Source organism: Anastrepha ludens, chromosome X, assembly GCF_028408465.1.
Source record: "Anastrepha ludens isolate Willacy chromosome X, idAnaLude1.1, whole genome shotgun sequence".
In the NCBI taxonomy this organism is placed as follows: domain Eukaryota; kingdom Metazoa; phylum Arthropoda; class Insecta; order Diptera; family Tephritidae; genus Anastrepha; species Anastrepha ludens.
The window spans coordinates 26,962,375-26,983,769 of record NC_071503.1 but is presented as its reverse complement, the minus strand read 5'-3'; the positions used below and the strand labels follow the sequence as shown (position 1 = coordinate 26,983,769).

The 21,395-nt window shown below is 42.8% G+C and overlaps 1 protein-coding gene across 3 annotated transcripts in view; it reads left to right on the top strand.

Moving 5' to 3' along the window:
* Window positions 1-21,047, top strand: part of LOC128869475 (UV excision repair protein RAD23 homolog A) — an 89,528-nt gene extending 68,481 nt beyond the window's left edge. The window contains exons 2-7 of one of the 3 annotated variants that reach the window (XM_054112024.1): window positions 19,061-19,139; window positions 19,206-19,433; window positions 19,512-20,060; window positions 20,121-20,215; window positions 20,275-20,805; window positions 20,865-21,047. In XM_054112024.1, coding sequence (XP_053967999.1) covers window positions 19,061-19,139; window positions 19,206-19,433; window positions 19,512-20,060; window positions 20,121-20,215; window positions 20,275-20,805; window positions 20,865-20,975 — 1,593 coding nt within the window. In that variant the 3' untranslated portion in view covers window positions 20,976-21,047. Of the gene's footprint in view, window positions 1-19,060; window positions 19,140-19,205; window positions 20,061-20,120; window positions 20,216-20,274; window positions 20,806-20,864 lie in introns of all 3 variants that reach the window. The other 2 variants (XM_054112022.1, XM_054112023.1) reach the window with 2 other exon arrangements.
* Window positions 21,048-21,395: the final 348 nt, after the last annotated feature.

Here is a 21,395-nt window from a genome sequence, read left to right as displayed (position 1 = left end):
GCGTATCACTGGTTCCAGGAGACCAGACAGGCGCATCATAGTTAAGAACCGGTCGGCCTACTGCTTTGAAAGTCGACAGTTGCATTTCTTTGTCTTTGCCCCAAGTGCTGCCGGCAAGCGACTTGAGGACCTTGTTGCGATTCTGTACTCTCGTTGCAATAGCGGTTGTATGCGCTGAGAAGGAGAGCAAGCTGTCAAAGGTGACTCCCAATATTCTGGGGCTATTTACCGTCGGTATTGGGGTATCATCAACGTGTACCTGAAGTTGCAGCTTGACCTCCTTTGTCCAGGTGGTAAAAAGGGTTCCCGTGGATTTAGTGGGAGAAAGTTGTAGGTTTCTTGCAGTGAAGAAGCGAGTGCATAGGCCATCAATGTCATTGCCCGACGCCATTATCGTGCAGTCGTCGGCGTACGAGACCAGTGAGACTCCCTCTGGTGGCTGGGGGAGTTTCGAAATGTAAAAATTAAAAAGCAAGGGTGAAAGGACACCACCCTGCGGAACTCCCTGCTTTATTTTTCTCTGTTTTGACGTTTGGTCTCGAAATATCACCGACGAGTGACGACCACTCAGGTAGTTCGCGGTCCACCTTTTCAGGCCTGGTGGGAGTGTCGACTGTAAAATGTCATCTAGTAGCGTCGCGTGGCTGACTGTATCGAAAGCCTTTTGTAAATCCAACGCTACTAGGACAGTCCTCTCGCAGGGGAGGTTTTAGTTTAGTCCGCGGTTTACCTGGGTGTTTATGACGGTGAGTGCCGTGGTGGTGCTGTGCACTCTTCGGAAACCATGCTGGTGTGAGGCTGGAGTCAGGTGTTCAGTAAGGAGTTTGAGTAGAAGGGCTTCCAGAGTCTTCACTACTGGGGAAAGGAGAGTTTTGGGACGATAGGACTCCCCTTGGTTGACGGGTTTCCCAGGTTTCAATAGTGGGACCACTCTCCCTAATTTCCACTTATCAGGAATGATGAGAGTGGCCATAGACAGGTTGAGGACCTTGGTGAGACATTCTACTCCCAGTGGACCCAACTTTTTCAGCATCGGCATGTTTAGTCCGTCAGGGCCAATGGCTTTAGATGGTTTCATATGTTTAATGGCCCCCTGAACCCCTTCGCTGGAGAAAGCAAGCGGTGCACTGTTGTATGGCAGTTTGTGCAACCATCTGGTGGTACAACGTTTGGATCTGTCTACCGGAGAATGCAGTATAAATTGCCGGCTAAAGTAGCTCGCGCATCTCTTCGGAGCCGACGAAGTACGACCGTTGAAGGTGATATCCATCTTGTCGTTGTGCTTCGTCGGGTTCTACAAGGACCTCACGGTGGACCAGAGCTTGCTCACACCAGAGGTGAAGTTGCAGGACTTCAGATGCTCTACCCATTTGGTCCGCTTATGTCGGGTTACCAGTTGCCGGATCTCCGAATTGAGATCCTTTATTCGAGGATCCCCGGGATCGGCCTGGCGTAGGCGATCACGCTCGTTCGCCAGAACAGCTGCTTCAGCTGGGAAATTGGGACGTAAGTCCTGGATCCGTCCAGCGGGTATGAAGGGAGCCGCGGCGGCTGTGATCGCCTTGCGGAATGCGCGTTCGCCTGCGCGCACATCGGTGGGAGTGGGTAGGGCTGCGAAGATGTCCTCAGTAAATTCCGCGAATCTGGTCCAATCAGCTTTGTTAAAGTTGATGTTCCGGTGATCCGCGGAAACAAAGTCGGTTGTTCTCGATCGAGATGATAATGGGTCGCCAGGTTATGCTATTTATCAGACCTGCGCTAGCAATTGTTATGTCAGGCGAGCTGCTGCAATCGCCCACTACCCTAGTGGGGGCGTCGTCGTTTACAGTGCTGAACGTCGAATCGTCTATCTGCTCTGCCAATAACTGTCCCCTACGATCATTTGGCAGGCTTGAATGCCAAAGATCGTGATGCGCGCTAAAGTCACCTACTACCAATCGGTTTTCTTCCCTGATGAGCGCACCAATATCAGGGAGATATCCTGCCGGGCAGCAGGTGACGGGGGGTATGTAAGTATTATATATTTCGAGCTCGGCATCGCCTGACCGGACAGCTATACCTTGACATTCTAAGGTGCTGTCCCTGCGGTCGATGCTTTCATCGATGAGACGATACTGCACTGAATGGTGGACAATGTACGCTAGACCACCACCGTTGTCTCGCTCGCGGTCCTTTCTATGCACATTGTAGCCGTCCCCCCTGGTAATCAGGGGGAGCTAGCGTGCAGTTTTGTCTCTTGGACCGCAGCTATCTTGATACCATACCGGCTCATGAAGTCGACCATTTCGTCAATCTTGCTCGTGAGTCCGTTGCAGTTCAGTTGTAATAGCTTGAAGCTTCGCGGGAGTATAGTCGTAACTCGGGAGGTGAGGGATGCGTGGCCTGACGTTGACTAGCGGTGCGCCACTGGGGGCGGTTGCGGGTGCAGAGCTCTGCAGCAGGGGGCAACGAAGTCGCGTGTCCACTCACGGGTGGTGTGCAGGCCGGAGCACCTCCGAAAATGGCACCAGCCACTATAAGAATTGCATTGGACAATTGTCAAGTTCCGAGGAACTACGGTCTGACACACGGACCAGACTGTGCGGGTGACCAAGAGCTGCTGGTTTGTCCCCGCACTGGGGTAGGAGCAGTAGGGTTGTGGGTCAGTGAGGGAGTTGTGTTGCACGTGGGGGCTCCTTACCATTGAGGTGTTGTTAGTGGCGGCAGTTTGACGTGCCGGCACTTGAGGGCGGGAGCAACTCCCTGTGAGCCTTAAGGCCTGAGCAGGTCTTAAGATGGCACCACCCATTGCACTTATTCCTCCTAACCGAGGTGGAGTTCGGGTGGAGCCGTTTGTGGCAAATGCAGCAGTAAAATACTTCTGATCCGGGGTTGGGTTCGACGCCAGCCCGGAAGAGAAGTATTTGGAGCAAACGTGCTGCAATGGATTGCTCCTGTCACGAAAGATTGGGGGTGGGATACGGTACACTAGACAGGGCTAGTTTACTGGGGCGGCAGCCCTTGGTCAGGAAAAACCCGAGTCATTCCGGTAACGTAGAACCGGCTGCCATGGGAATGCTTTTCCAGGGCTCTTTTATGAGAGTAATATGTTTATCCTCCTTGCTGAGAAGGATATCTAATCTGCTAGTGGCTGCTTCGAATGTTTCAGGTTAATCTGCACGAACCTTAACATGCTTGTTGTCGCTGATTCGCGAAGTCGAACTCATGTGTGTCGTCTGCTATTCTGGAGCTTTAACGCCGGAATCGAATTCAGGAACTTCTTACAGCACATTGATTGAAAACTTTTTGCGGCCAATAGCGGAGCAGTATCCTAATTTGTGGTATCAACAAGATGGAGCAACTGCGCATTCTGCTAGTCGAACTAAGGACCTGCTGCGTAGTAGTAGTAGGTCTTATTTGGCCCACCCTGCATGTCGCAGAATAGGCTTACTTGCCCATTGTACCGATTCCACAATAAGAGCTAAGTATGAGCATTGTACGTGTGTGTATATTTTTCGGGGGCGCCATATTTCTGCAAGTATAAGCAGCGATTTAGTGATGGCTTTGAGCAAGGCACTCGAAGGTAGCGCGTCACAGTGGTTATCCCAAGCATGCTTTGAAGGCATCACTTGGACGCAGTTTAAGAAGCTGTTTATTGGACGGTTTGTTGGGATTGAGACTGGTGCAGCTGTTGTACTGAACGTATCTAATGGCCGACCAAAAACTGGAGAAGGTCTCGCTGAGTATGGAACTCGCATCGTAACGCTGCTAATGTCAAAATAGCAGTTTCCGTAACATTGGCACACATGGCTCAACTTGATAGTAAATTGTCACGTTGGATTTTTACCAACAATGTTAAAACCCGTAATGAGCTCCAACAACAACTACAAGCATACGCTTTTAAGACGCGTAGTTCAGATGGCGATGCGAACACTACTTTTGAGCAGAAGAAGCCCAAGTTCCAGAATCAGATGAAGTGCAACTTATGTGGAAAGGCCGGTCACAAATACGCCGATTGTCGAGCTAGACTGGAGCAGGGTAGGAACACTGGAAAAATCGCAACGGAAGCAGTACGTATGGAGCAAAGGAGCGGCCTAGTGTGAAATGCTTTAAGTGTGACGAAATTGTACATTTTGCATCAGCTTGTCCAAAAAGTCGATCAGGTAGAAACGGCAAAGTCCACGAGAAATTTGTTGAAATTTGAACAGTAGCTCCCCATCAGGAATGATAAATCTGCCCGGTGAGTCCGTTCCATTCTGTTTTGACTCCGGGGCTAAATGTTCCTTGGTCAAGGAGAGCATCGCTAATAAATTCAAAGGAAAACGAATCAATAATATTATAAAACTTAACGGTATTGGTAATGACTCCATATGTATTGTAGAACACATCAAGTTTTATCTAATATAAATATTGAACACTATTGTTTTGAGATTTTTTTGCATGTTGTTATGGATAAGTTTTTAAGTTCTGATGTGCTGATTGGCCATGCAATTCTTGGCCAGGGCTTCGGTGTTTCAATGGACGCTGCTAAGTTTCAAATTTATAAAACAAGAGTTGAATTTTGTAAATTCAACAGAATACGAAAATATTATAAGTTCCACTACCCAAATTAATGAATCTGATAAAGTGGCACTGACTCACATTTTAAATTTATATTCTGATTCGTTTATTGATGGAATTCCAAAGACACGTGTCTCCACAGGACAGTTGGAAATAAGACTAATCGCCCCACAAAAGACGGTACAACGACGCCCATACAGACTAGGTGAGGATGAGAAAAACCGGGTGCGACAAAAAACTGACGAATTACTGCAATCAAATTTAATACGGTCAAGTGGTTCACCTTGGTTAAAAAGAAAAATGGCACCGATCGTCTTTGTGTTGATTATCGTATGTGGAACGATAATATAGTGGCAGACAAATATCCGTTGCCTCTACTATCGGATCAAATTGCTAGACTCCGCGGTGCAAGATATTTCTCATGTGTAGATATGGGAAGCGGGTTTTACCAAATCCCAGTACACGTGGATTCGATGGAGTGAACTGCATTTGTAACGCCTGAAGGGCAATATGAGTTTTTGACTATGCCTCTTTGTCTAAAAAATGCACCGTCTGTCTTCCAGCGGGCTATAATAAAAGCATTGGGAACATTAGCGAATACTTTTGCCATCGTATACATCGATGATGTTTTGATTATAGCAGAAACCAAAGAAGAAGACCGTTCCCACGACAGTCGGTTCTACGTTACCGGAACGACCCGGATTTATATCCGGCCAAGGACTGTTACTTCAGCAGCATTCCCCATATATATGTATGGGGAATGTTTATGTTGCTACAACAACAACAACAACAACAACCGGGGCAGTTTGTGCTAGAAACTTTAAGTAAAGCTCGATTTTCCTTTAATATAACCAAATGTTCCTTTCTCAAAACTAGTATTGAGTACCTTGGGTTTGAAAGTAGTCACGGAGAAATGAGGCCAAACCCTCGTAAAATTCAGGCATTAATGGAGTGACCACCGCTGCAATCTGTGACACAGTTAAGGCAATCTATCGGTTTGTCTTCCTACTTCCGGCAATTCGTTCCCAATTTTTCCGAGATATTTAAACCCTTGCACCACCTTACGTCAAAGAAAAATTCAAATTTCGTTTGGAAATCAGAGCATGAGCAAATATGATTAAAAATAATATCGATACTAACACAAGCTCCAGTATTAATCATATTCGATCCTAAGTTCTCAATAGAGTTGCATACAGATGCGAGTTCAATTGGCTATGGAGCAATATTGTTGCATAAAATTGACAATAAGTCTCATGTAGTTGAATATTTCAGCAAATGTACATCGCCCGCTGAATCTAGATACCATTCGTATGAATTACAGACATTAGCCGTAGTTAACAGTATCAAAAATTTACGTAATTATTTGCAGGGACGTAAATTTGTTGTTTATACGGTCTGTAATTCTTCGAAATCAAGTCGTACTCCCAGAGTACATTGATAGTTGGCGTTTCTACAATCATTTGACTTTGATTTAGAGTATAGGAAAGGCAAACAAATGGCGCACGTCGTCTTTCTATCACGAAATTCAGTGCCAGAAAAAAATAGAAACGTAATCAAAGTATCAAAAATGCGAATTAATTTGACGGAGGTAACCGATAATTGGTTGGTATCAGAACAACAGCGCAACTGAAATACTAGACATATTAACGAAACTCAAAAATAATGAACTCTCCGAAAATTTAGAATATTGCGAAAATGAATATTGCACAGAAAAATACAGCGAAATGGTAAAACAAAATGCTTACCGATAATCCCAAGGAGTTTTAGATGTGCAGTCATAAATATAAAAATATATCAAAATACGTGCGACGATTTGTAGACAATTGCACCACCTGTAAAGTATTATTTCAAAGCCACCTGTAGGAAAGGTTCAAGCGGAGCTGCATCCAATTCCCAAGATAGAAATTCCGTGGCACACCATACATATTGATATAACTGGTAAACTGAGCGGGAAAAACGATTTGAAAGAGTACGTCATAGTACTAATAGATGCTTTTACAAAGTTTGTGTATTTTTACCACACCTTGAATATAGATACTGAAAGTTGTATCAAGGCAGTAAAATCAGTTGTGAGAATATTCGGTTTGCCCACAAGGATAATCGCGGATCAAGGTCGCTGTTTTGCGAGTTCAGGTTTTCGCGAATTCTGTTCATCTCAAAAGATTAATTTGCATTTAATTGCAACAGGGGCCAGTAGGGCCAATGGCCACGTTGAACGTGTAACGAGTACACTCAAAAATATGTTGACGGCCGTAGAAACCAGTCAAAGATCGTTGCAAGATGCGTTGGCTATGAATTGCACGGCAAATCGAGTAACAAAGTATAGTTCCTGAGAATTACTAATTCGCAAGGGTGTTAGACCTTTTGTTTTCCTGCCAATAATCGAAGAAGATGACAATGACATAGATAGGGATAATTTAAGAAAACAGGCTAAACGAAATATGGAAGAAAACGCACGATATGATAAATACAGGTTCGATAAAAATAAAGCAACAATTATTAAACATAACGTAGGTGATCATGTATTACTTAAAAACGAAGACCGTCACCAAACTAAACTAGATCCAAAATTTTAAGTTCCATTTGAAATAATTGAAGTATTAGGTGGAGACCGCCTTTCTAAAGATCTATTGTGTATATCTAAGATTCTTTCTAGTGTTTTAAGGAGGAAGGAAAGGAGGTGAGACTATTCGGTGCAAAGTACTTCGCTACCTCATATTATATTTTTTCTTTCTTACCTTGGGTATGTCGAAGGCATGCTTTGAAGAGGCGTAGGAGTCAGATCTCCATGTGCTTCTGAAGCTTTTGAAGTATAATTCGCATGATGCCATCTGCACCCTCTGATTTATATGGTTCAAAACTGTTTATTGAAAAGGCAATCTTCTCTGTATCTACTATTCAATCTATCTTGCCTTCTGAGGGCTTCTGGATAGTCTTGGCTCTTGGCATGTCGTAGGGTGTGCACCCGGGAAAGTGGCATTTAATTAACGTTTCTAGTGGCCTCACTTCTAATGAAGATAGGGGTCTTTAGACAGCTCAGGCTCTCAGCCTTGCGGATTCTCTAGAATTTTCTATTGAAGAGCAATAAAATTGGCAAGACTCAGCTTTATCTTTCTTTAGTGCTTTTTTGCATTTTATCGGTTTCTCATGGTACGGCTGACGAACACCGGTCATATAACATTCGTTAAAAACTGACCTTAATTTGTCTCTAAGCTTTCTAAATTCATCGTTCTACCCCTTTGAAGATTTGTTTTTGAAGGAACCTTAGCATCATTGTTGTTGTCGGTGATGTTCACGTTCAGCAGCTGACCCGCGAAGTCGACTTCCTCTGTGTCGTCTTCCTGTGGGTTCGCCTCGCCTCGGAATATCTTCATGTGATGACATATCTTCATTCGGATGACAAAGCGAATTTTGTTGTCGGCCTTGAACAATTCCTGCAGTGATTCTTCCCTTATGGTCAAAAGGAGTGGACAAGAGGATTTCTTGGCTTCTTCTACCTTTATTAGCTGCCACTCATTGATAGCTGGTATCTGCTATTTATTCTGCAGCTTGATACACCAAAGTAGTTTTTCGCCTGGTTCGTCCATCGGCGGCAACCAAATGCGAGCTCTGAGTCTTTCCGGGATATCACTCGCCGGGATGTGCTTGAGCTTCAAGCCGTATACCCTGCCGCTTAGCTTAGCAACACTATTAGCGGAGAAATCCAGAGGAAAGTGGTGTGCGCATTTTATTACCTTATACCCTTTAAAGATTTCTGATGAATCAAGGCATTACCACATCGATCTCCAACCGATTTTGCTGAACTGACTGCAGTATTTTGGTATTCTGATCTATGATCACCACCTGTAGATGGTCTCTTGCGACCTCGCTGAAGTGCCTAGTGATTGCTAGAGCTTGTTGCGCATCCCCGTTTTTAGGCCTCTTCCGCGGAGCCGGCATGCGTAGCGAGGGCACTTAATACTACCAACCTTGCCCGGGCGGCGGAGGGGACTGTTTGCGACTGGTTCGTTTGGCATTACCAGCCATGCAGCTCTCGGCACGGGTACCTCGACACCTTAGTTTAATGTGCTGTACCAATCTTGGTCTTGTACCCTTACTGAACTGTTTTCAGACAGTAAAGTAACATCCATCACTTCCGCCCATCCCCTTAAGTACTTCGTACTAGGAAAAGTGAATGTGGGAGTATTACCTCAGTTACATACCGTCAGGTTAGTATCTATGTATATAAAAATTCAGCCGTTTTTCGCGTTGTGATGAACTTTACGGTGAATGGCTCAACCGATTTTAACCAAACTTTGCCACATTGAAGAGACACATGTGGAGAAGGTTTGTAACTATGTTTGGTTAAAATCTCCTTTACTTCTTCGTCAACACACAGTATACACGAGGCAGCGTTCTTTTAACGCATGTGGTTGTTATTGTAAACGGTTGCATGGAGCGGACATTTTACTCACATGTGTACAAGTTAACGCAGCATTATTTACTAAATTAAATTAAATTTTCATTCCATTACATACATTTCAATGGAATGCAAACATACATACATATACATATATTCATACAGCAGTGGTTGCACGCCTGCATTCGCATAGAATAGAAACATACAAATTAGCAGGCACAGCTGTAGCTGACCGCCTGCAATAATTAATCGTAACACAATGCTGCTGTGACTAACTTAACACTTTGCTTAAATACTTCTTCTTTACACACTTCGGGATAACCGAAGTAAAACCATTAGCTCAACAAACCTGAACAGGTCGTCGCTAAAAAAGTACTTAAGCAAGGCCGTTTTCTTAGAAGATTACCAAAGGTTATCAGTAATAGTGCATAGTGAAAGTAAGTGTTAAAACTAACAAGAAAGTGTTTTATTTGGTAAAGTGTTCAAGTGAAGCAGTTTCCAGGCATCAACCAAAGAGATAAAAAAAGTGCGTCAGAAATATTTAAGAGAAGAGATTGTTTTCACATTTTCCAACGATATTTTCACGAAAAATTTACAAAATGTATATTAATTTTGCAAATGATTGATAACAAGTGAAACAGTGAATAAATGGTGTGAAAAATGCACACAACAGAAATCGGCAAAAATAATTAATATTTTAGAAGTTTTTACTTAAGATATTTAAGAAAAGAGATTGTTTTCACACTTTCCGTAGATATTTTCACGAAAAATTTCAAAAATATATGTTATTTTTTTATTATTCCCATTTCTGTTCTGCGTAATTTTCATTTCAACGCGTGCTTACAGTTCAATTATATTTTTAAAAGATGGCGCTAACAGTATGTTAATTTGAATTCCAGTTTAAAAACAAGAAAAGTAGCAATCAAGAGCTCAGAGTGACATAAAGAAGACCACTTTGATTCGGTAAAAGAAATGCCAAGAGGACGTAATAAGTGAGGAAAGTCATGCTGATAGATTAAGTCAAAAAAGAGATCGTACTAGGTCACGTTCTCAAAATCGGCCAATAAATATCAATTCTGTAAATTTGAATGGTGCAGCATTTCAATAAAATCCACAACTTGATTATTCTTCTCACAAATACGTTGTCATTGGAAGTATGGATAAAATTTGCGGATTTTGTCAAGCATTGAAATTCAAAACTGAAACACCAGGCATGTGTTGCTCTGCAAGAAAAGTTCGTTTACCAGACATACAATATCCGCCCGAACCATTAGCAAACATTTTCTTGACAAAATTTCCACATATAATTCATGTTTTCAAATGACATCTTTTGGTGCTGGAAAAATTATCACCGATAACTTCATGCCAACGTTCAAGATAATACATAAACTTCAACGTTCAACAACATTCGCTGACACATCTAATGAATCATTAGATTTTATGGACACAAATTATGGCTTTTTTCAGATTCAAGGGCAAGCATATCACTTAATAGGTTCATTACTACCACTACCCGATCAAGAGTCAAAATTTTTGCAAATTTATTTCATTAATGACAACGATGATGAACTTGAAGCACGGTGTGCATTTTCCTGAAATATAAACAGAGTCATTATGAGAGAGTTACAAGATTTATTACACACACACAATGTTTTGGTGCAAAGTTTTAAAACATCAATCGAAAGATTGTCATCTGATAATCATAAAATTAAAATTGATGCAAATAAAACGCCTGCCGGCGAACATCGTGGAAGATACAATCCACCAACTTCTAGCAACGATGTTGCAATTGTTATATCTGGAGATGAATTACAACCAAGAGATATTGTTTTGCAAAGAAGAAATGATACACTGCAACGTGTTAATGAAACGCATCGAAAATATGATGCATTACAATATCCTCTTATGTTCTGTCGTGGTGAAGATGGTTATTCGATTGATATAAAACAAATAAATCCAGCAAATGGTCAAGAAACAAAAAATGAATCATTATGCATACAGAATTGTTGTCGTTAATTTTGGACGGCGGTCGCACTGCACATTCTGCATTAAAGTTAGCATTAAATATGCAAGTAAATGAAGAACCAACTTGCAACATTTCTAAAAATTCTGAAATGGGAAAGGTTTTACAAACATGTAAAATTATTGTATGGGATGAATGTACGATGGCTCATAAAAAATCTCTGGAAGCCTTAAATAGAACACTGAAAGATTTTCGAAATAACACAAACATATTTGGTGGTGCACTAATTCTATTGGCCGGTGATTTTCGACAAACTTTGCCTGTTATACCCAAATCAACAGCAGCTGATGAATTGAGAGCGTACCTTAAATCTTCTAATCTGTGGAGATATGTTCAAAAACTCACATTAACTACTAATGTTCGTGTGCAGTTACAGAATGATCCAACAGCTCCTGAATTTTCCGAACATTTGTTGCAAATTGGAAATGGACGAAAGCCAATTGATAAGAATACAGGCATGATGACACTTCCAACTAATTTTTGTACCGTAACAGAATCAAGAGTACAATTAGTGCAAAATGTATTCCCAAATATTGCACAAAACTATCGAAATCAAGATTGGCTAAGCGAGAGAGCTATATTCTGCCAAAAATGTCGATTTCAATGAAATCAATGCCAGTATTTTGACTCAAATTCCAGGTGAAGTTGTCACCTATAAATCAATTGATTCAATCACTAATCCCGACGATGTAGTGAATTATCCAATTGAATTTTTGAATTCACTTAATTTGCCTGGCTTGCCACCACATCGTTTGCAATTGAAAGTCGGCGCAGTGATCATTATGTTGTGATATATCAATCAGCCGAAACTATGCAATGGGACAAGATTAGCAGTGAAACGTACAATGAACAATGTAATTGAAGCAACAATTTTGAAAGGCAAATTTAAAGGTGAAGATGTTTTGATTCCGCGCATCCCAATGATTTCAACAGATTTGCCTTTTGATTTTAAGCGACTTCAATTTCCCATTTGCCTTGCTTTTGCTATTACAATCAATAAGTCTCAAGGTCAAACACTTCAATTATGTGGAATTGACCTAGGTAGGTAGGTAGGTAGGGTGGTTGTCGTAAGACACATTTAGACCTTCGGCAGGTCCATTGTGATACCACTGGAGCTTATCCTTACTCTACGTGTTCCCTTTCAAACCATCCGGTTGCTTTAATAAACGAGCAGAGCTTCGTTAGTTTTAGATGGGCTATATCCGCTACATCGGTTAGAAATGCTGTATCGAGGGTGCGCAGCCTTCTCCTAGCTAGGCTTTCACACTCACATAAAAGGTGTCTGACTGTTTCCTCTTCTTCTGTATTTAGACAGCTTCTACAGAAATCGAAGTAAGGTAGTCCTAACCTTCTAGCGTGGCTGCCTATTAAACAATGACCTGTTAATACACCTATCATTTTTCTTATAGATTCTCTGTTGAATCTTAGCAAGATCTTCGATCGACCGCTGTTCCAGTTCGGCCATGTCTGTCTGCTTAGTTCGCATGTTGTGAGGTTTTGCCAGATTGTATTTACCTTTTTGATGGTTTCCCTGTCTATAAGTAATTTACAAGTGGCTATGGGCATGGGTATCAGCGCCTTATCCGGTTCGAGATCGAGCGTTGTACCGGTTCTTGCAAGTTCATCCGCCTTACAATTTCCTGCAATGTTCCTGTGGCCTGGTACCCAGATAAGGTGCACCTTGTAGCACTTAGATACGTCATCTAGTAGGTTAAAACATTCTAGAACTGTTTTTGATGAGTGCGTTTTTGATTCCAGCGCTTTTATTGCTGCTTGACTGTCCGAGTAAATGAAGCCTTCATTTGTGGATAATACTCTCGTTTTTATTTCTTTAAGCCCCTCTTTTATGGCAGTGACTTCCGCCTGGAATACACTGCAATGATCAGGTAAGCGAAATGATTGGCATACTCCGAGTTTGTCGGAGTAGACCCCTCCACCTACTTTGTTATCTAGTTTTGAGCCATCTGTGTAGATGTTTAAGTCATTTATCTTAACAATGAGCCCGTTATCCCATTCCTCTTTGGAAGGAAATACTGTGACGAAGGATTTATTAAAATTGATGTCCTTGGTCCTACAGAAATCCGTTGTGTTGGGAATGCAGGGGAATTGTTCTAAAATTGAGGAGTGTCCTCTTTGGTTCGTTCTGAGTAGGCCGATTTCTCTTAGCCTGAGAGTTGCTTAGGCAGCTGTTTGCTTACCGTACTGCTCTATTGGTAAAATGTTAAGCATGATATTTAGTGCATCTGTGGGTGTGGTTCTGAGGGCCCCGCAGATGCAAAGACTGGCCATTCTTTGTACGTGTGCCATGGTTCTTTTAATGTACAATTTATCTAAAGCTGGCCACCATACTAATATGCCATATGTTAGGATAGGTCTGACAATTGCCGTGTAAAGCCAGTATACTATAGATGGGGAGAGACCCCAACTTAGTCCTATCAGCTGTTTACAAGAGTATAGTGCTATTGTCGCCCTTTTTACTCTATCTTCGACATTTGCCTTCCATGTTAGCTTTCGGTCTACTATTAGACCTAAGTAGCGGGCCTCATCACTAAATGACAGTGCCGTTCCACCTAGAGTCGGAGGAGTTATATTTGGCATTTTGTGTTTCCTGGTAAATAGGATGAGTTCAGTTTTATTGGGGTTGACGCTTAGCCCATTTGCTTTTGACCAGTTTTCAACCATATTTAGTAAATCCTGCATTCTTCTATGAGTGTATTGGGGAATTTCCCCCTTACTACCATTGCAACATCTCTCCTCTAGGCTCTTTAGCAATGAGTTTAGTGCCAGCACCCATAGGAGAGGGGACAGCACACCGCCTTGAGGTGTTCCTCTGCTAACTTTTTTCTTGATCTCTGAGGCCCCTAGGGTTGCGATCACAAATCTGCTCAAGAGCATGTTTTTGATGAACTCAACCAGAGCGCCAGAGATCCCGAAATCCGTCAGTGCCTTTATTATGGTATCCGGTAGGATGTTGTTGAATGCGCCCTCGATATCTAGAAAGGCTACCAGTGTGAATTCTTTATTATACATTGACTTCTCGATTTCTGTAACAAGTGAGTTAAGTGCTGTTTCAGTTGATTTCCCTTTACAGTACGCATGTTGTGAGATGCTGAGCTTATTAGGGCTGATGTTAGCCCTAATATGCTCTTCTAAAATTCTTTCTAATGTTTTTAGCAGAAAGGAGGATAGGCTTATTGGCCTGAAATCCTTAGGTGTTGTGTGTGAACTTTTTCCCGCTTTAGGGATAAAGACCACTTTTACCTCTTTCCATATTGATGGGACACTTTTCAGTTTCAGAGCGGCCTTAAATATGGCCGTCAACCACTCCATGATGTAGTTGAGTGAATGTTGTATTTGGGCCGGGAATAATCCATCTGGGCCCGGTGATTTAAATGGTTTGAACGTGTTCACTGCCCAGGTTATCCTAGTTTCAGTGATTATTTCTTCAATGCCAGAGTTTGGGCTTTCTGTACCATTGTCGATTACTACGTTAGATGATTCGTTGCTGGGGAAGTGTAGCAACTTCAAAGTTTCGTCACTCGAAGTAGTCCAACTCCTGTCCGGTTTTTGGAGGTACCCGGTGGGATTGTGTTTTTTTGAGAGGATTTTGCGCAGTCTGGAAGCCTCTGTGGTTCCTTCGATTTCTCCACAGAACGTTCTCCAACCAGACCTTTTCGCTTTCCTAACTTCTTTTTTGTAAATTTTTAGTTTACTGTAGTAGCAGTCCCAGTCTTTACTCTCTCGTGTCGCTTTCGCTCTATTAAACTGTTTTCTGCTGTCGTTTCTTAATGTAGACAGGTCTTCTGACCACCAGGGCGGCTTTTTCTTCCCCTTATACCTAGTTAAAGGGCAAGCCTTGTTTAGCGCAGCTCTACAGACCTCCGTAAGGGTTTGTACGTGTTCGTTCAATGATTCTCTGTCTTCAATAGTAATATTTTGGGAATTTGGAAGTCTTTCCTTAAGTTCCCGTTTATATATATGCCAGTTGGTCTTTTTCAAGTTCCTGTTGGCGGGTGGAGCCCGTGGGTTGTTTCCCCCAAATTTTATTTCTATGTAGCGATGATCGGAGTAAGAGTGTTCATTCAGAACCCTCCACTGCGTCATCTTTCCGTAAAGGGTTTGACATGCTAGCGTAATATCAAGAACTTCTTGTCTATTGCGCGTAATAAATGTAGGTTCGTTGCCTTTGTTACACACTAAAAGCTTACTACATATAATATAATTAAAGAGAGACTCACCTCGTTCGTTTGTATCCGAGCTCCCCCATATGGTATGGTGGGCATTGGCATCACCTCCTAGTACTAGTTTGCGGTTGTGAGCTTTGCAGTCTTCCACAAGGCTTCTTATTAGCGGCGACGGCAGTGGACCTGTGTCGTCTCCGGCAAAATAGAACGAGGTTAGCCAGGTGTTGCTTCCGCTCACTTCCCAGCTAACCGTCGTAGTATCTGCGTTACTGAAATTTTGAATCATAAATATATTAAGATGTACTTTTGCCATTATGCATGCTCTTTTAGTACCTTCACAATTGGTCTTATATACTTTATAACCTGATGTCCTCAGACCGCAGATTTCGCCATTCCGTACCCAGGGTTCCTGGATGAGGACTACATCCGGCTGATCTTCTGCCATACGATCCAGGAGGGCAAGGCAGGCTTCTTTACAGTGGTGTAGGTTTATCTGTAGAAGATACATCAGCTGTTAACGTTATGTCGGGGTGTTCTTTGCTTTCGCATAAAAGTTTCCTTTCGGAATACTTACGCTGTTGTGTGGGATACTTACCCTCCCGTTCGAAGTACAACCTCCCTAAGCCCATTTCTGAGCCTGAGGAGGCGTATTCTTCTTCGGTGGGCTGGTCGTCTTCGCTCATTATCTCGGTTTCGCTCATGGGTTCCAGTTCCCTCATGGGCTTTTCGCTTTCCTTCGTGGCGAGGAACTCAATTGCATCCGTGTCGGTTTTATAAATGTGGAGCTTCACCTTTACAAAACCGTATCTCAGTTGCCCGTCGCATTTCGCTAACGGTTCAATTGAGTTCTCTGTGAGGAGCAGGAGAGCCTGCATGGTGGCGCGCTTCTGCTCTTTCGATTCATCCGCGCTGTTTTGGTTGGTAATAGTTTTGACGTACCTCCACTCCTGCGTTGGGATATCCGGATTGCAGACCCGGATGAGCTTCATAATCTCTGCCGGGTCTTCGACGGTTGAAGGTAACCAAACCCTTGCTCGCGGCCTGGACGGAATATCCTTCCTGTCCACGACCACTAGCTTGGCATTTGGGTACACTTCGCCGACTTTGGAGATGGCCTCTTTATACAGTTGAACCGATCTCTCATCGTCGCATGCTATACTTTTTATCTGGCCTTGGTGCCAGCCTAAGTCTTCGCACGCAGGCGGGGGGCCGGGGTTCTCCAGAATAACCTTCAGTGCCACTTTCGTTAGCTCGGCCTCGATCCATTTCCACTGGGCCTTGGGGATCATACCTTCCGGGTGGTTCTCGTCCAGGACTCCTATGATAAGACGGTCTTTTGCAACTTCCGCAAATGATCTTCTGGGCGTCACGCCCATTGATTTGTGCCTTTTTGCGTTTGGCTTATTATCCTCCAAGGACCGCTGTCGTTTTGGAGCCGATTGTGTTGGTTTGAAGTCGGGGTTGAGATCAGGAATGATCGCTTTTGCTCTATCAATCGCCTCTTTCAACTCCTGTGACATTTCACCTTCCTTTGGGTGAGTTTCGTGCACCCTCCTTAGGAGCCTAGCTGCGTTTCTGCGATCCTTGTAGCTCGCTTTCGCTGGGTCTACCACCCTCACAAGCGGCCATCCTTCGGTACCGGAGCTAGCAGTAGCATTACTTCCGGTCGGGACCGTTTTTGGGGGCTGAATCGCAGTTGACTGCCGGGCTAGTGCCCCCCTACTTGTACTTGGACCTGTGTCCAGTTCTGAGTGCGTGTCAGCTGTCCTCGATTTCGCTGGGGCTGTCACTGTATGTTTGGATCGACTTATTAAGCCTATGGATGGCGTTTTCTTTGAGCTCGGTGCGACCGTTGCTCTTGTTGTGGAACTGTTTGTTCCTGTCGGTCTTTTCGAAGGAGGACCGATCTCCTTTTTTTTATTTATTTTTGAAAAGTCTGCTTGCATATTTGGACCCACGAGTGTCGGAGAAAGGATGTCCGCCCGTGCATAGCTCCGAACTACACGGGTAAGGCTAGTTATTACGGAGGGCGCCAGTTATCCGTAAGCTCCGTTCGAGACTTGGTTATTTGTTAGAAGGGCCCCAAGCCTGACAGATTCTCGGCACGGGTCGCATCACACCTTAATCCAGCCCTTCACCCCCGACCACGTTAAGAGTACTTTGGGGAGTGCTGTACTATTGAGGAGTATCGAACCCAACCCATAGTACCCTTAACTTAGCTAAGTACCTCCTGTAAATAGGAAAACTGTGGTACTTATTACCAGCTGGCACCCTCGGGGAGGGTTCAGTGGAGGATTTCGCCAGCCCGGAATTGACCTAACTTATCCATGCTTTGGACATGGGCAACTGTATGTAGGATGTTCTCGAGTAGAGAAACCATCGTTACTTTATATTTATACACCGCATGAAAATAAAACCAAAAATTGTGTGTATCAGAAGGCTTTAGAATAAGTTGTTAGTTTACAATCATTAGAGTAAGTCACTAAAATAAATAAAACATTGTTATTAGAATAAGTCACAAAATAATGGCTGAGCATGAATTAAATGATGCAACAAGAAAAAACAAAGAACACTTTTCATTTATATTTTTCTTTCACCCAGCGAAGCGGGTGAGGGTCCGCTAGTTAATAATAAAATCATAAAGGACTCACCTCGATCGTTTGTCTCCGAGCTGGCCCATAGAGAGTGCCTCGCGTTGGCGTCGCATCCGAGTAGCAGGGTTTTGTTCTTGGATTCGAGAACCAGCCGAAGAACTTCCGCGGGCGGTGCTATCCGATCATATGCCATGTAGATGGAAGCAAGTATTATGCCGACACCTCAACAGCCGTCACATCCTGTGAACTATATAATGGTATTAAAAATGAATTCAAATATTTTTTAGCTACAATACAAGATTTGGGATTGTCTTGAATCCGTTTGTAGAACAGGTTGTGGTTATTTCCAGAAAGCCCCTTTCACCTCGGTGGTCTGCACCGAGGATTCCTGGATTAATGCGATGTCGACTTCCTAGTCATCCATCCAAACATTGTGGTTATGAGCTTGCAGGCATTGTATCAGCTGTTTGGCTTCGAACTCCATGTTCGGCATCTAGATGCGAGCTCTCGGCCGTCGTTGGATCTCCCTGGCCGGGATTAGTTTGAGCCTCAAACCTTCCCATTCCTTCTGGATCTTGCCAACAACTGTTTGCAGAAAATCAAGTGAGAGCTGATCATCGCATTTAATCACCCTGTATCCGCGGACCACCTCCATTGAGTTAAATCCTGGCAATTGACCCTCCTAGCTTCCCATGACCTGATCAACGACAATACGATACAGTCGAACCTCAATTTCGGACCACTTCTCCAAAGCAGCTTTACCGCGATTCGTTATTTCGTCTACCAACGCAGTTTGCAGGAGGTCCCGTGCCACCTCATTAAATATCTGCTTGGCTGGTTTGGCCATTGAAGCAGTGTGCACCGACACTGTGCTTTTTCGAGGTTTTATTGCTTTCGTCTTGTGAACGATTGTGTTTCACGGCTTCTGTCTTCTGGGTGGCCTGGAACGCCAGGTACTTGTCGACCACCTTTTGGCACCTTGCTTTATCGGCCGCGATTTTTGGATGAGTTTTACCTCGGCCTCATTTTTGCTTATTCTGCCGAGAATACCTTTGGTTGAGCTCATATCTTGACAGGCCTGTTTTTAGATTTCGCTGCTTGGCATCAGCGGATGTGGATGGTTGATTTAAAGTTGATGGTGTGCTGTGGCCCATAGGTTTGTCATCAGCTGTCTCTTGACTGAAGGCCAAGAGTTCGTCCTCGGAGGAAGTTCCCAACTTATACAAAATATACAAAAATATTATTGGGCTGATGAAGATAAACATATTCTTGCTTTGTATGGGAAACTATAACTTTAACTTCACGTTTATACTTTATATAGGTATTCCAATTGAAGGAGAAAATCTGTGACGAGCGCGGATCCGATTATGTTGTAGGAAAACAAAAGCTCATATATGCTGGTTGGTTCAATAAAACTTATCAACTAACTCAGTAAAGCATTGAAGTGCTTTTTTTCTGTTAACTAGGTGTAATACTTGATGACAAACGCACCATAGCATCATACAACATAGATGAAAAGAAATTTGTTGTGGTAATGATTAAACGCGATATTGGAAATTATGTACAAAAACCAGACGAGGGCGGTGCATCCACATCTACTCCAATATCATTAATCACTGATAATGAAACTGTAAAAGAAAACCCGAAGGAACGTAATATCTCTGTGAAAGATGAATCCAAGCATAAATTCGTAGGTAATAGAAGCTCAGACCAGGATAAAAAATCTGTGGAGAATGGAGGTAGGAATATTAACAAGAAGGTTGCTGTTTTAGGCTCTACTGGAAACAATGCAAGCGTTTTAGCGAAGGGATCTGGTGCATTTCTTTCTGGAACCACTGTTGGCTCTGATAGTTCCGAAACTAGTCAAAGCTCTTTCTCGAGCGGTGATATTGCTGGTTTTCTCTCAAATACATCCCTACAATCACGAGCTGAATCAAATTTACTCATGGGAGAAGAATATAATCGCACAGTTGCATCAATGATTGAAATGGGCTATTCTCGTACAATGGTCTTAAGCGCTATGGCAGCTAGTTACAACAATCCAGAAAGGGCAGTAGAATACTTAATTAGTGGATTACCAGAGGTTTCAGACGGATTCAATGCAACCACAGCAGCTGTTGGGGAAGATAATCCAGACAATAGTGCTGCGGGTGATGGGGAAACACCTCGCACGAATAGTGATGGCGGTGAGGATGTCGAACCGCCAAACCATATTTGCAGCATTGATGACAGCTTGAGTTCCCGTGACGGGGAATACGGTCAACACTCTTCGGAAAGCCATAATGCATCATTAGGTAATGTGTTGCGTCCTGCCCATGAAAGTAAATCAGACCAATTTGTTAGAATTATTTTAATTATCTCACATTTTGTTATCTTTATAGATCCATTTCGGTTTTTACGCAATCAACCTCAGTTCTTACTGATGCGCTCGTTAGTGTATGAGAATCCCGATTCATTACATTCACTGCTTCAGCAAGTAATAAATATTATTAATCTATCTAACGCTGTGTTTTAAATTGTATAATATGAGTTTAGATTGGGCGGACTAATCCTCCTCTGCTTCAACTGATATCGGAAAACCAAGAAGCTTTTTTAAGCATGCTTAACCGATCAAGGGAACGGCAAACTGGTACTAACCGCCAAAATCCTCCTCCTGACATGACAGAAAGGGGTGCACAGCTGGCAGCTGGTGGTGATGGTTGGCATATACGACCTCTTGATACAACTCAAGGAGCAGGTGGTGATGCCCCTGCTCCACAACAACGCCCTGGAGAAAGTGGCGATGCAAGGTCGCATACCTTATCAAATCACATTCGACCACCTCGTTCAGATACAGCAGCAGAACACCGTGCTGCCATTGCTGAAGCCTTCATGCGCGAAAGAGCTGCTGCTGCAGCTGCAGTAGCGGAATTACTTGCTACTGCTTCGGCCGCGGTCGGACGTGATCCGAATGAAGACTGTGGCAGTGCTACAAATACAACAGCTACTAATAATGTGTCTGACTCAGGCATTTCGGAGAATGGTTCTGTTCGTCTAACACAGCATGACAAAGAAGCGGTTGAGCGTGTAAGGTTTAGTTCTTAACTAAAAGAAAATACTGTTCATTAATTGATATCTATTTGCAGCTTACATCTCTTGGATTCCCTGAAGGTCTGGTATTGCAAGCGTATTTTGCGTGCGATAAAGATGAGCAGTTGGCCGCTAATTTTTTGATATCTTCAACATTTGATGATTAAAAAATTGATTGATCTTTATAAACCGTATCTACATAATTAATGCGATATAAACAATTCAACTGCCAATTATAATTCATTGTATTTTCTTTCATCAAATTAATGCGATAAATATTTTAGTTACCAACTTAAATTCAATGTATTTGCTTGCTAAAAAGAAACAATTAGTCGAGATGTCTTAATCTTAAAATAGTTAAAAAATTACTTTTGTTCACGGAAGATTTTGTATAACATACATTTTTGTACATCGTACAGTGTTTATGTTTTGAATTCTGTTACATTGGCGAAAACAAAAATATGTGACAACTGGAATAACTTATACAGATAAAGTTGTTCAAGCAGAATATAACTATCTAACTAAATTTATCTGATTTGGATACACGTGTCGTATTTGCTAGAATATATGATGTGTAAGGTATTTAA